The 14,072-nt window shown below is 33.0% G+C and overlaps 1 protein-coding gene across 1 annotated transcript; it reads left to right on the top strand.

The window, feature by feature from the left end:
- LOC108212787 (putative F-box protein At5g15660) lies at positions 1–1,263 on the top strand. The gene has a single exon (XM_017384502.1). It carries the CDS (start codon positions 1–3, stop codon positions 1,261–1,263), a length of 1,263 nt encoding a protein of 420 aa, XP_017239991.1.
- The last annotated feature ends 12,809 nt before the right edge of the window (positions 1,264–14,072 follow it).

The raw sequence follows: 14,072 nt of genomic DNA, 5'->3' as shown, positions 1-14,072 counted from the left end.
ATGGGAAGCACAGAGTTGTCGAAGAATGCTGAGCGCAAGTCATCGTTCGATGATCTTCCTCACGAAACGGTCTTCGAAATCCTCTTAAAACTGCCGGTGAAATCTATAATCCGCTCAACCCTGGTCAACAAATCATGGCGCTCCTTGATCAAAAACCCTGATTTTATTTCTGCTCACATTCAACGATCAGTGTCATGTTATGATGAAAGTGCTGTGTTACTAGTCCCTTATATGGGCTCCTTTGAGAAATATTGCTCCTTAGTCTCCACTGATACTTCTTCACTTATCCAAAAATTTGAGTTTCCTTTTGATACTAGGCGTACAACTACAAGTTCCGAAGCACTATTTGCATCATTGCATGGACTTGTTTTATTATCTACTTCTGATGAATTGAGTTCACGTTCTGAATTGTATCTGTGGAATCCCTCTCTTGGAACACATAGAGCCCTTGTTACTAAAAGCCCTTTTGATAAAAGGGCTTATAGATGGAGAAGACAAATTCTTCTAGCCGGATTAGGTTTTCATAAACCTACTAATGATTATAGAGTTGTTATGGCTTTTTCTGGCGCGGATAAAAAGGGGAAGGTCTATGAAGAGCAAGCTCCTAAGGCTGAGATTTATAGTTTGAGGGAGCATGCATGGAAGGAGTTAAAAAACTCTAAAGTTCCTAGACTTATTCCGAAAAATGAGACATATGTCGATGGTAGGTTTTACTGGTTAGGTACAATGCTCCCCGAAACTCATGATGTTTTTCAGCTTTCTACTCTTCGCTATTCTTGTAATCCTGAACAATTGAGGATATTGTCATTTAATTTTGATACGGAAGCGTTTGGGGAATTACTAAAATTGCCGGATGAAGTGTCTAGCTGTGTAGGACAAGCTGCCGAATTTAAGCTGATGGAATTTGAGGGTTTACTCTGTGTTTGTGTTTTTGATTTTCAATACAGGAGTAGTGGCCAGCTTTTCAGTATATGGTCGATGAGGTCTGAAAATGGTGTTATCTCTTGGAGTCTACGTTTTAGATTTCGGCTGAAGGAAGGGGCGGCACGCCCTCTGAATATTACAAAGAGTGGATCATTTATAATAGAGTCATATGGGTACTCCAATTGGAATACAAGGATTTTCTCATGTAATCTCAAAAGCATGCATGATAGAGATATTGGACTTTCTAAGTTTCAAAAATATGCAGAGTATTCGTCGATATATACCGTGGACACTCATTTCATGGAGAGTTTGGTCATGTACGAGGGAGATCAGAAGTAGCTGTTGAAGTCTGCAGAGTGGAGCAATCATGGTTGCAAGTAGATGCCTAAAATCTAAGTCTACTAATCCTCATCATTGATCCATATAGATTATTAATATGTACTGTTTTGCGATGAAGTTTGGTTGCTGGTATTATATATTTTAATTAAGATCTAAGTTGAGATAATTTAATTAATATGTATTGTGTCGAAACTTTTAATAAAATTTAACTTGGTAATAGATTAAGAAACATTCCCTCGTCTTGATCATAATCCTTTTTAATTTGCAGGTAAATTCCCTGCTATTGCTTTAACATTCTTGATCCTTTATCATGTGATCTACATGACTTGATCCATGTTTCATTGCTATATTCATCTATTGGCAGAACTTAATGTGGTTATCAAGTAGTTTGTTTGAATGTCAGACAGGGTTGTCAATTCTTTTACATTTGCTCAGAGAAAGATATATAGTACCTTTGAACTTGAGATGATGGTGTAATGTCTCTAGTATAAGAACCGTTCATGTTTAAGAAGATCGTATGAAAAACAGAGACTATGACACTCTGTTTTTGTGTGCATAACTATGGTGTTTGTTTGAGTTGCTTAAGTCACTTGCCGATCAGTTGGAATGTTGAACACATTGTACGACAAGGGTTTTTTTATCGCCAATTACCAAAATCTAGCATATTATAAAGTTATACCCTTACCAGAATGTATAATTATTGTATGTGCCATTGTGCATGGACTAATATGGTTCGTTGTTGTAACCCGAGCACTATTGTCTTTCGCTCCTTCTATCATTTGCAGAGTTGATCATTAAGTGTTCTTGGGATGGTCAAATTCTTTTCTTCACCAGTTGGTTCTCCTTTTAGTGAACAATTTACTATAGCAAGCGAGTCACCATTCTAGGTTATAGATTTGGATGGTATCTGATAGAGCAGGGGACTTCTACTTCTTGCATAAGTCGTTTTGGTTAAACTTACTTATATGTTTGATTGATGATCAGAAATTCAGTTTTTTGTTGTCGGATGCACTTTTTGTGTATTCTGATCCATATTACTTTTTCAGTGAGAAGCTTTGGTTATTTTGGTTCACTTCATATCTGGAGAGTTAGTTAAGTTATATCTTTTAAATATAGTCTTTTGCTGAAAAATTTGCTTTCTCTCAATGTGTTAACGTTTTAGTTTGATTAAATACTGAGATACACTCTACTTAGCATCACTTCGTTCCTAGCGTGTATCTATATAGAAAATATCTCCGTCAACAAAAGAAGAACACTAGCTTAACTTCAGCAAAACATGTAAGTTCTGTTCTATCACTTTGGAGTCTGGGATAATGAAAGGAAAATGTCACATACTAACATATGTGCAGACCTGCTAGACTAGTTAATCATACTATTCTTCTCCGGCAGCTGGTCCAGAACATACGAATGATACTAGCATACATCCAGCGAAAATAAAGCGTTGGATGTGAAAAATCCTTTTTATGTTAAAATGCTACTAACATACGTATGTCAGGAACCCGGACCCTTCTTCTCTCGGTTAGAATGATGTTTAAAGAAAAAACAGACATGTAATTAACCATTTAACACAATCTTTGCTCACAATCAACCATCCATATACACACTCTCAAAGCTGCCGTAATTTTCACGACATGATTAGGCTTTAAATCTCCCAAGCTTAATAATAATATAAACAACACATGACAAAGCCCGTGGTCCGTTTGGTTATCCACCAGCTTGTTACATTATTTAATTTACAACATAAATAAGGCGTTGTACTGCATTGCACATAATTACTTACCATTCTGCTCATATTATTGAATAGACCACAACTAATATCCGTCCCTGGATTTCCTTGGGCGCAGATGCTAGAGTCTTAACTTGATCACATAATAACCGGACCATGAATCCCCCGTGTCTGAACTCCAACCGCAGGCTGTTTAGCGGCCTTGGAAGGCGATGAGCACGGGGACTTGCCCCGGTGATTGGCCTGGAGAGCTTGAAACCTCCCAGAATCACCAGGGAGTCTCATGTATGCAGCCGAAGGTGATTCACTGAGAAAAGACCCCATGTCTCCACCGTTTCGATATTGCACTATGGCCCTGTACACAAAAGGAATCAAACCTTCCATTCTTGTTTGAATCAAGAGAGAATCTCAAGATCATATATAAGAGAGGAAGGAATGGTTAAATTGAGTAGTAGAAGGGAAGGTGTAATAGAGTTGAAGTCAAGAAAATTGCAAGATAATACTTGCACGAAGACTTCGAAAAAGAGGATTATATTTTTGCTACTTAATTGTGATAGGTCCAGCTAAACTACTTGCATATCTCACTAAATTCAATTTTCATAATTGTTTTTGTTCTAATCGATTAGTTTAATGATGGATATACATAAGATATTCTTTAAGTAATTCCAGGGGCACCCTTTCTTGTTTGCTAAGTCTATAAAGTCTTTTTTATTTTAATTGTGAGGGCTAAGTCTACCATATAATCATACACAGATATAAAATACTCTGATTTGGTGAGTGTAGAAGATGGTAAGATGTTGATCACATATGTTGGATGGTAAGCCATCTTATCTGGGCATGTTTCATTTTCATTTCAGTTTTTTAACTTAATTGCTATGTGGTATACTACTATCAAAACTAACTGCTACCATCAAAACTAACTGCTACCATCAAAACTAAGTGCTTAGTGCTCGGAACACTGGAAGCCCTTCATTGGGAGTAACTGGGAGCAGGTTTTTACAAAATTAAGTAAAAAACTTGAAAATACATAGAAATTTTCTAAAACTTTGTTTGGTACCTCCAAAAAATATATGCCAGATCCGGCAGGGTGAAACCATAATTAATCTTGTAAAATTATATTAAAAAAATTGTCTAAACTCTTATTATGAAAATTAAAGTTGTGTTCATTTAGATGAAATTACAAGTTTGGGTGATTAGATAAATCGTCCAAATTTTCATTATGTCAATCATTTCATTCAAATTATTTGTATGAAAACTACAACCTAAATGTTTTGGAAGGATCGCTCATTCAACTTCTTACCATATTTCCATGTGATCTTTGTCATAAAACATTTAAATTTTCTCACATTTAATCATTTTATGATTTTTTATTTATTCACAAATTCTTTTTATATCTATTTATTTAATTCTCCCTCATTACATTCCATCCAAACGCAATCTAAGCGTAATTTCTATAGTCATGCATCTTCATTCCGGATTATCAAAGATTCTGGTTCGGCCTGGTGCAGGCATGCAGCAGTAAAATTGTTATATAATGGTAGGTAGGCTCGGTATCAACATATAAATATGAATATAACGTTAGTTAAAATGTAACAAATCGTGTATGCACGATTAATTATATAGGTATACATCCACCATATTCATCTAAACAACAATTATAGTATGTGATGTTTATTTGCTCAAAACTTGGCAGATTATTATTAATTTATTATATATAATTACCAGGTTAATAAAATGTGCGGCTACTGTTTGTCTGTATCCATCAATAGACTATCAATGGATAAAAATATTGAGAAAGCTGAGCTGTTTACAGCTCTAGAAAAATCATTGATTATTTAGTTGAAACTTTGCTGGTGGATAGCTAGCTTCAAGGTGAATCTAATGCAAAGACAATGAGTTTTTACCAATATAAAGCCATTTGTCAGATGAGCAAAATGATTTTATCTGCAAATATTGCTGCTTAATTGCTAATCTGTAACATCTGGATCAGTATACTGATGTTGAAGGCATGTAGTTTATTTTGTGGATTATTGAGATTAATCTTATTTAATACGACTTGATTTAGATAATTAAACTGACAGAGAATGGTTGGACGTGCATATAATAGATTGGTGTGAAGGTAAATTTGTTGGATTTTGCCTTAATTTGAGATGTTATAATAACTATATTTTATTTTAAGTTTTAATCAATATAACTAATGTTAATTATTTGGGATTTAATTTAATCTTTTTTATTTTTTGACAAACAAAGGATTTTCTTAATACGAAGCGCAAACCCAGTCGGGACAAACCCTCGAACCCCGAACTGTCAACTACAACCTGATTATGAAACAAAGAACGAACTAAAAAATAGTCGTTTTGTTTTCAGATCGCTTAACAAATAAAATATTCATATCCTTAGATCTAAAAAGTATTATAATGATGTGCCTGTTTGTTTCATAGAAGCAGAAGCTGCTTCTGGCTTCTGCTTCTTTTGACCCGTTTGTGTAAATAAACAGAAGCACTTCTAAGAAGCTGAGAATGCTAACTTCTCTCTCACAGCTTTTACTTCTTTTCCAAACACTTTATTAACTTATTTATTTCTCACTTCTACTTCACTTCTTTAGTTTAAGCAAGAAATCACTTCTTTTAAGCTAACCCAAACGGCCCGATATCTCGAGCAATCCAATCTACATCAATTATGAAATTAGTAGTATACCTTCACATAAGCATCATCTGTAACCCAATGTTCAGAACTATCAGTCACTGATTCTGGAGCACCAAACGTGCCCAATTTAATCTTGTTTATTATTTGCCTTATAGTATACACATTCAAATACTTTTGGGATATGCTAGGCAATGTGCGTGAACAATTGGATTTTAACAATTACATGGCATGCTTACTCAAAAAAAAAAAAAAAAAATTACATGGCATGCTGTTCGACAAATAAGTTATAATTAAAAGAATTTATTTTATATAAAATTTTCATACATATATATATAATTTTTTTGAAATTAAACATTAAGACGAAGTTTATATAAATTATTTAACAAAAATATTTTTTTTCATGAATAAAACCTCATTTCGGAAAAATATATTGAGCCAGCCAATATAAACAAAAAATAGTAGCAGAGAACAGTGCTGTGAGATCTCCAAGACTCCAACACAGTCCAGTGTAATAGCCCAAAAAGAAAGGTTACTGAATTAGCGGGCTATGCTCCTGGCGGCCCGATGAGTAGTCCGCATATCAGATCGGGTCGGCCCAGTAGATATTGTTGTCTGTAGAGCTGCACATACATCTTTTGTTTTGTCATAGCGCCCTCTCTGTTTTCCAAGAGTCCTCTCTGAGTTGCGTCTTCTCCTTCCCATTCAAAATAATGGTAAGTGATAAAAAATAGTAGTAGTGGTCTGACTTTTCCTATATAAATTTTCGAAATTTACTTATTCTGTTTTAATAGCCTTTGAGTCCTGTTAATTATAAATTTGAGATTGTTTAATTTGAAATTCTTTTAATAAGCATTTATAATTGTCATCAGAGACAAGAAATTCAAATTAATGGACACAAGAATTTATAACAAATTTTCTGTGATCACGTTTTCATGTTTGTCTTTATCACGTTTGCCAACACACACTTATTAAATATAAAACTTTCACTGTATCGAAATACTCATGAATACGAATTCAACAAAATCACTCATGACTATATTTAGTATAGATTAGACATAAATCCGTAATTTGTCTCATGTTATGAATAGTCCTGATATTTCAAACGGGAAAAGTAAAATGAAACGGAGGGAGCAGCTCTTAGAAGTTAGAACTATATATAACCTGCTAAACCAGGACTGCAATTCTTGAAAACGTTGGTTCTGACTTGTCAGAGACCTATTAATTTTCGAGAACAGCAATTATTTGAGAACGGGACCAAACTGCCAATTCTGGAACTACAAACAACCCTGAATCGAGGCAAGTAGAAGAAAAAGACAATAACATGAAGCAAGCTAAATGTAAAACCGAGAAAGCTATACTACATAAAAGAATGAATGTGTGTGCAATGATAGTAAGAACATAGTGGCAGTAACGTAGCTTTCTTCTTTTGATGCATTGCTTGAGTTGCACTCTAGAAAACCTACCCACGATATGTAGAGTGGCCAGAATAAAAGCCCTAATTATGAAAGCTGCATGGTCCCGATCGTACACTACACCTACAATACCTTCTGTCCCCCCAACTACTCATTTTGGCTTTTCGTATTTATTGGTGGCTCTTGTAACAATGCAATAGATCGCTTTTTTCATTTTCGAGATTTAGCAACTGTGTGTGTACCTTCCTGCTCTGTGCTCTCAAGAATTAGGGTTGTCATACTCTATGGTTTAGTTCAAACAAGCAAGTGCAGGGAAACAAGAATTTGATTATTATGATTACTTGCAATGTCTCGGCTGGTTTGTTCGAGAATGTGTAGTTTTGTAATCGTGTATGATAATATGATTCTCGGATATCGACTATATCCCGCTTATAGCGAACCTTGTGAGAGTAATATATACGTTGATCATGTCTCGCAGAACGACTGTTTTCGAAAAATCCTCAATACTCAGTTAAATATATATATTTTTTACTAATCCGGTGTCTGAGTCAGCTTCCACGCACCTCAACTAATCCGGAAGACATACTAGCACATTCACACCACCAAGTATGGTAGCCCCTTGCTCCCGGAGCATCCAGAGACTCGAAGTCGCGACCTCAAGACACCAAGCCTTAAACGCCACCGTCAGTCAAATGTATTTGTACTACTAGTATTTAAGCCCGCGATGCTGGGCCTATGCATAAATAAAAATCTTGTTCCGGCACTGTTATTCAGTTCGGATTACAATATTGTGCAGATAAAAAATATATAATACATTGGTTATATGATACAACACATCCCGAAAGCGAAATTACGGAGTTTTGAAACTTTATTACAGAACGACATAGCACAAAGGCTCACACATAATTTCTTAAGACAACAGCCTTCGAAAAGAGCAAATCACATCACAACGCCCTTAATTGTTTCGCTAATTAGAGCATCTCCAATAACTTCTTTATATTGCCTCTTAAATTGAAATTTGAGGAGAATGTCATTTTTGCTTGCTCCAACAAGCTCTTAGTTGCTCTTAAATTCACTAAATTTCTCCTCTCTCTCCTCACTTTTAAGAGCTACTAGTCACTCTTAACTATTATTTTATAATAAACTTGTAAGCACACATTCTCTCTCCATCCACTTTCTTTTGTACTTTTATGTACATAATTTACTTTTAATAATATAAAATACGAATTTTCTATGGTGTGCCCAGGGGCACACAATAGTCACTAACATCCACGAGAATACTAGCTTTTGATTGGTGGATGGATAATAAATGTAAATGGCCCTCTGCATTCACATCAATTCCACCAATCAAAACAAGTCATTTTCATGAAAGTTGGTGTTTATTGTGTGCCCTTGGGCACACATTAGAAAGACCGTATAAAATAAAGTAAGGAGTGAATATAAGGAGTATTGTTGGAGTTCAACCCATTTTAAATCACTAGGAGCCAATAATTTATATTATATTTAAGAGTGTGTTAGGAGACTAGTGGAGATGCTCTTAGCCAACCTGTACACTCGAATAGTTTCGAATTAGTTAAAAATAACACAAAGAAACCTATATTTGAATTGGTTAAAGCACATTCACACCACCGAGTATGATAGCTCCTTGCTCCGGGAGCATCCAGAGACTCGAAATCGCGACCTCAAGACATCAAGCTTTAAACGCTACCGTCAGTCAAATATATTTGTATATATGAGCATCAATAATCACTGAGAAACTATTAGCACTGTGTTGTGTGTATACTCCCTCCGTCCTAATAGGTTATATATGTTTGATGTAAACACGGAGATCAAGAAAAAGTGTAAAAAATGAGAAAAGTTGGATGAAAAGTGGGTAAAGTGATGGGACCCATTTGTATTTAATGATAGATTTGTGATAGTGAAGGAAGGTAATGGGTGTAACAGTGTTTATATTATTAATAAAGATAGTGGAACAAAGTATTTGGTGTAATAGTGTTTTACATTATTAAAAATTGCTATTTTAAGAATGTATAGAAATGATGAAACATCCCAAAGAGAAAACTGTATAGAAATAACTGGGACGGAGGGAGTAGCAAGTAGTACTACTCCTAGTCTCCTACAGTCCTCTATTAGAAATTCAGAATGAAGACGCCTAGTTTGATGCAGATAGATTGATTATGCATATACGTACCGGAACTGCACGTACAGTGGTCAACTTTGTTTTATGAGCTAAATTAAAGCAAGTTAATCAGTACTACGTATGTACGTGCCTGAATCGACTATATCTTACCTGTACACAGTGCAAGTGTTGACACCATCTATGTTTTTATTTGTGAAACCGACACCATCTATGTTTATTCATGTAGCAGTTGTTATCATCTAAGGTTAAATCAAATTACTTAAGCATCCGGTACACTGAAGTATCTTTGACATAAAATTTGACTGCCAAGTTCGATGATATTAGTATATCACAATGTTAAACTCGACAACCTGATGGTTTAAACTTATTATAATGTGAAATTATGCTAAATACCATTTATTCAAATAAAATAGAATAATTATACATAAAGTTATTGTTAAATTTCTTAAAATAATAACATTGAGATCAACAAAATATATTATTTTATCGAGTTCATTACTAATTTATCAAAAATAAATATACATTTATCTATTTTATACCAGGATCAGAAAAAAATTTAATAAAGATATTAGTGTTTATCAATTACTCCCTCTATCCCTCCGGGTTGTTTACGTTCACTGTTTGCACGTATTTTTATTTAGAGCAAAAAAAATTAAAAAACATATTATGAGACTATACATTAAATGAGGGTTGAAAAGCGTGCCAAAAAGTCACGTAAAAAAATGAGAGGTACCTAATCGATGTCGATAGTGTGTTGTTTATCTTTTCATCTTTTCAAATATGATATACCGGATATATTTCGTTTAATCTTTGGGTAATATCCGGAGGTACATCCTTCAAATTCATCAGCAGATGTAACATGATACTATCTATCGGTGCCGGAGCGGATATGCAATGTGTGCATTTGCATGCGCGCTCTTATTTTACCCTGCCTTTCCTTTTTTTGTTAGGTGAGCTACTCCTGCATGTGTGATATTGTATGTTAGCAGTGCAACGCTGTGGAAACCAAATAAACTGGAATTGAGTTATATTCGGCTGACAAAAAAAAAAAAAAGCGAGTTATATCTGGTTCATGCCTGTGGCCGTTGTTTGGACTATGTAAACTGTATAGTTGAGAGTTTGGCAAACGACAATACTATTCAATATATTTTTAAATTTTATCGGTCATCCAATTTTGTGCATAGGATTTATTTTGATATTTTGGATTTATTTTGCATTTTAAATAAATGGCATAAACGATTGATTTTCTCTTCGAGCTTATGCAATCGACTAGACTACAACGACATTGATGTCGACAACTATCTGTCACTTGATATCGATTATGTAAACAACATATTTATCAAATAAATGTTCTAAGATTTTACATTACGAACCTAAATAGACTTCTTTTAACAAGTTAGTATTTAATAACTAATATATGTCCTCGCAGGTTTATTTATCAAATAAATGACTCTAAATTTTACGGTATAGGGACCCTAAAAATCGACTTCTTCGTAGATTCAACATACATCCTTACATTATCTTTTTTTAAGAAAAGTGTTTCTTTAACTAATCCCGGTGATTAATAGATTAATTATGTTTTGTTCCAGCGATAAGTATCTATTTTACTGCAGAGATGCACAAAGGGGAAGAAATTTTGAATTGTGTCGGTACGTAGAATTACCACCACAGTGAGAATTACCACCACAGTGAGCTAAGAAAATGAACTCTTTGAACCACTATCGTAGATTTGTAGTGTTTGGTTGAGAATAATAAAATGAAAAAAGTACGATTATTTAAAATTAATATAAATCAAAAGAAAATTTTGAAAAAATTGAGTGAATGTAAGTTACAATGAACAAATAAAAGAAAAAAGCGTGACGAGAATTCTCTAATTAGACAAAAAAATTTATAAGATTTGAGAAGAAAGTGGGAGGATAGACGATGAAGTATTTAATCTTAAATTGATTGCGAAATTTCTAGAACATGACTGAAAAATGAATTAGATTACTAGCAATTGTTAAGTAATTTCATTTATTTCTCCATCCCAACCAAACACACCATATATGTATCATTATGTTAAATTTTGAAAAATAATTAATGAAAAATTTAATGCAATTCTTTTTTTTTTAAGGAATTTAATGCAATTCTAATCAGCAGATTATGATGAACCACATGGATTGAAGTATAAAGAAATATTAAAAGATCATAGTAAATATATTATCTTTTTGTTACTTTTTCGTTGATATGTTTTCAGAATTTAGCTGGTGATATATATAATAATTTTAACAACTTAAAAAAATTATTACAATGATTGTATAATTTCTTGATATTTTTTGATAAGAATAATGGGCACTTCATATATCTCTTCATAAGTTTATAATTTTTAAATAATTTATATATATGTTTACTATTTTATTTTAAGCAATACATACTCCCTTTTTAACCTTGCCCCGGGCAGATTCATGCCAAGTGTGCGATTAAGTGACTATTTGATCAAACTTATTTTTCGAAAATAAGAACTTAATTTCGGATAGAAATACATAAAATTTTTCTCATTTCTAATTTCTTATTCTTTTGCTATATATCGAATATAAAACATCTCTTAATATTTATCTGAAGAAAATATACTTAAAAAAAAAGAATTTGAAAATATTTTTGCCCAAAAGACCAAAACACACAGTAAGGTACTCCTTCTGTCCCTCTCATTTCTTTACATTATTTTTTGACACGTTTTTCCACACTCATTTAAAGTATAGTTTCATAATTTTTTTTAATTTTTTTTTCTCTAAATAAAAATTTGTTATTTAAACTTTTATTCAAAAAAAAATTTAGAAAAAAATTATGAACCTATACTTTATAGGAGCCTCAAAATGCTTGCAAACAGTGAATGTAAACAACCACGGGGAGGGAGTAACAAAGTAAGAGGTGAAAAATAAAGGAAAAGGGCAAGGGACCTACACACGTGGGAAAAACTGACATGAGTATGCCGCCGGACCAACATGCTCCGTATAAGTTTTCATGATTTTGTCGGTGGCATAACCGTTCGATTAAGATTCTTTCAGATCCGAAAAATCTTATCTCCCCCGCTGCGTGTCTACATTTACCTGATTAATACTCCCTCCGTCTCTAAATACTTTTTCTGTTTGTACTTTTCACGTTTGCCAATACACACTTTAAATCGTTAATATCTTTCATTTCGTAGTAGCATTAAATATAAAAACTTCACTGTATTAAAGTACTCGTGAATACGAATCTAACAAGATCACTCATGACTATATTTAGTTTCATAGATTAGATGTAAATTAGTAATTTGTCTCATATTATGAACAGTACCGACATCGCAAACAGGAAAAGAAAAAAGAAACGGAGGGAGTAGTATTGAAAGCCAAAATGTAGTGCGGCTGATGTAATATTTATAATATCAACAAAAAGTTAACAAAACCTAAAAAATGAAAATATTAATCATAACTGCCAAAATATGTTAATTTTAGTTAAGTTATTGACTTATTCAAAAAAAAGAATTTTTTTTAGAGTGGATAAGAAAGATGAATAGATCTTCAACGAGGTAAGGATCAATGCAATAAATTATAAGAGCTCGTTCGGCTTATAAGTATGACTTATAACTTAATGTGATATGTTGGGATCCTGAGATGTCTGTTTGGGTAATGACTTATGAGTTATTAACAAGATAATAATAAAAATAAAAATAATTTATGAGTAACTTATATCTTATGGATAATTTTAATCAGTTTTTTATTTAAAAAAATTAAGTCACTGAAAAATGAACTTCAAACTAATTTCCGGTTTTAAGTCAGTTTATGATTATTTTTAAGTTTAAGCCGGTTTCTAACTTATTAAACGGATATTTTTAGTTTAAAATTGAAAATAACTTAAAATCTGGAGTTTAAGCTCAGATAAATTGTGAAAATAAGTTATGAATTATGATAAAAGAAAAAATCACTAGAGAACTCATTTTGTGCTCTCAAAATTGGTAGAAAGAGTGGGGCGAGGAAAAAAGAGATAAGTAGAAATATAAAAGAATTCGTGTTACTTATTTGTCTTTTAGATCTTTGAATTTTTGAAGAGCTAAGTTTTGTTATCGAAATTCAGTGAAATCTCTTTTCGATATTTTTTGTACTTCTCTCCTTAAAACTATATGGGAGAACGAATTAAGGAGAAACATTTAGTAGGCCATCCTCAGCCGAGAGCTACCCTGCTCTCGAGGCATCTCTCCTGCTTTAATGTTTATAGAACAATTTCTAAATTTAATCAAAAGAAAAACCATGTCTAATAGATTTGATTAAGAGGTGTGTATTGGATTAGGATTTTAAAGCATTTTTTTGCATTCATGAAATCCGAGGGTATTCGATTGGGATTGTTTGAAATCCATTAAAATCTTGAGGTATTCAATTGGGATTTTAAATTATGCTACAAAATCCGGTGGTATTCAATTGGGATTTTAAATTATGCATGGTATTCAATTGGGATTCTTTAAAATCCATTAAAATATGATGGTATTCAAATGCTGATGGATTTTCTAGCATTTCATAAAATGATGGATTTTGTGGCATTTTTCAGTGTATTTTAAGTTTTTTGAAATCCCATCAAAATCAATGGGATTTTGAAGCATTGTGCTTAAATCCTATAAATTCTGCGACATTTTATCAAGAATCCGCACAAAATCAAAATCACACACAATCCATTAAAATCCATACACTAAAACAATCCATTAAAATCCCAATCGAATACACCCCGTAACATTTTAAATTTCACCAATATATAAACAATATTCGGTTAATTAATTAAAGTTCTTATTATTTATAGTATAACACTTGCATTTTTGGTTAAGATTTGTGGTTTCCGGAGATGCGCCGACACTATATACTTGTGTTTTAAGAGAGTA

This window comes from Daucus carota, chromosome 3 (genome assembly GCF_001625215.2).
Source record: "Daucus carota subsp. sativus chromosome 3, DH1 v3.0, whole genome shotgun sequence".
In the NCBI taxonomy this organism is placed as follows: domain Eukaryota; kingdom Viridiplantae; phylum Streptophyta; class Magnoliopsida; order Apiales; family Apiaceae; genus Daucus; species Daucus carota.
This window is presented reverse-complemented; position numbering and strand designations above follow the sequence as displayed.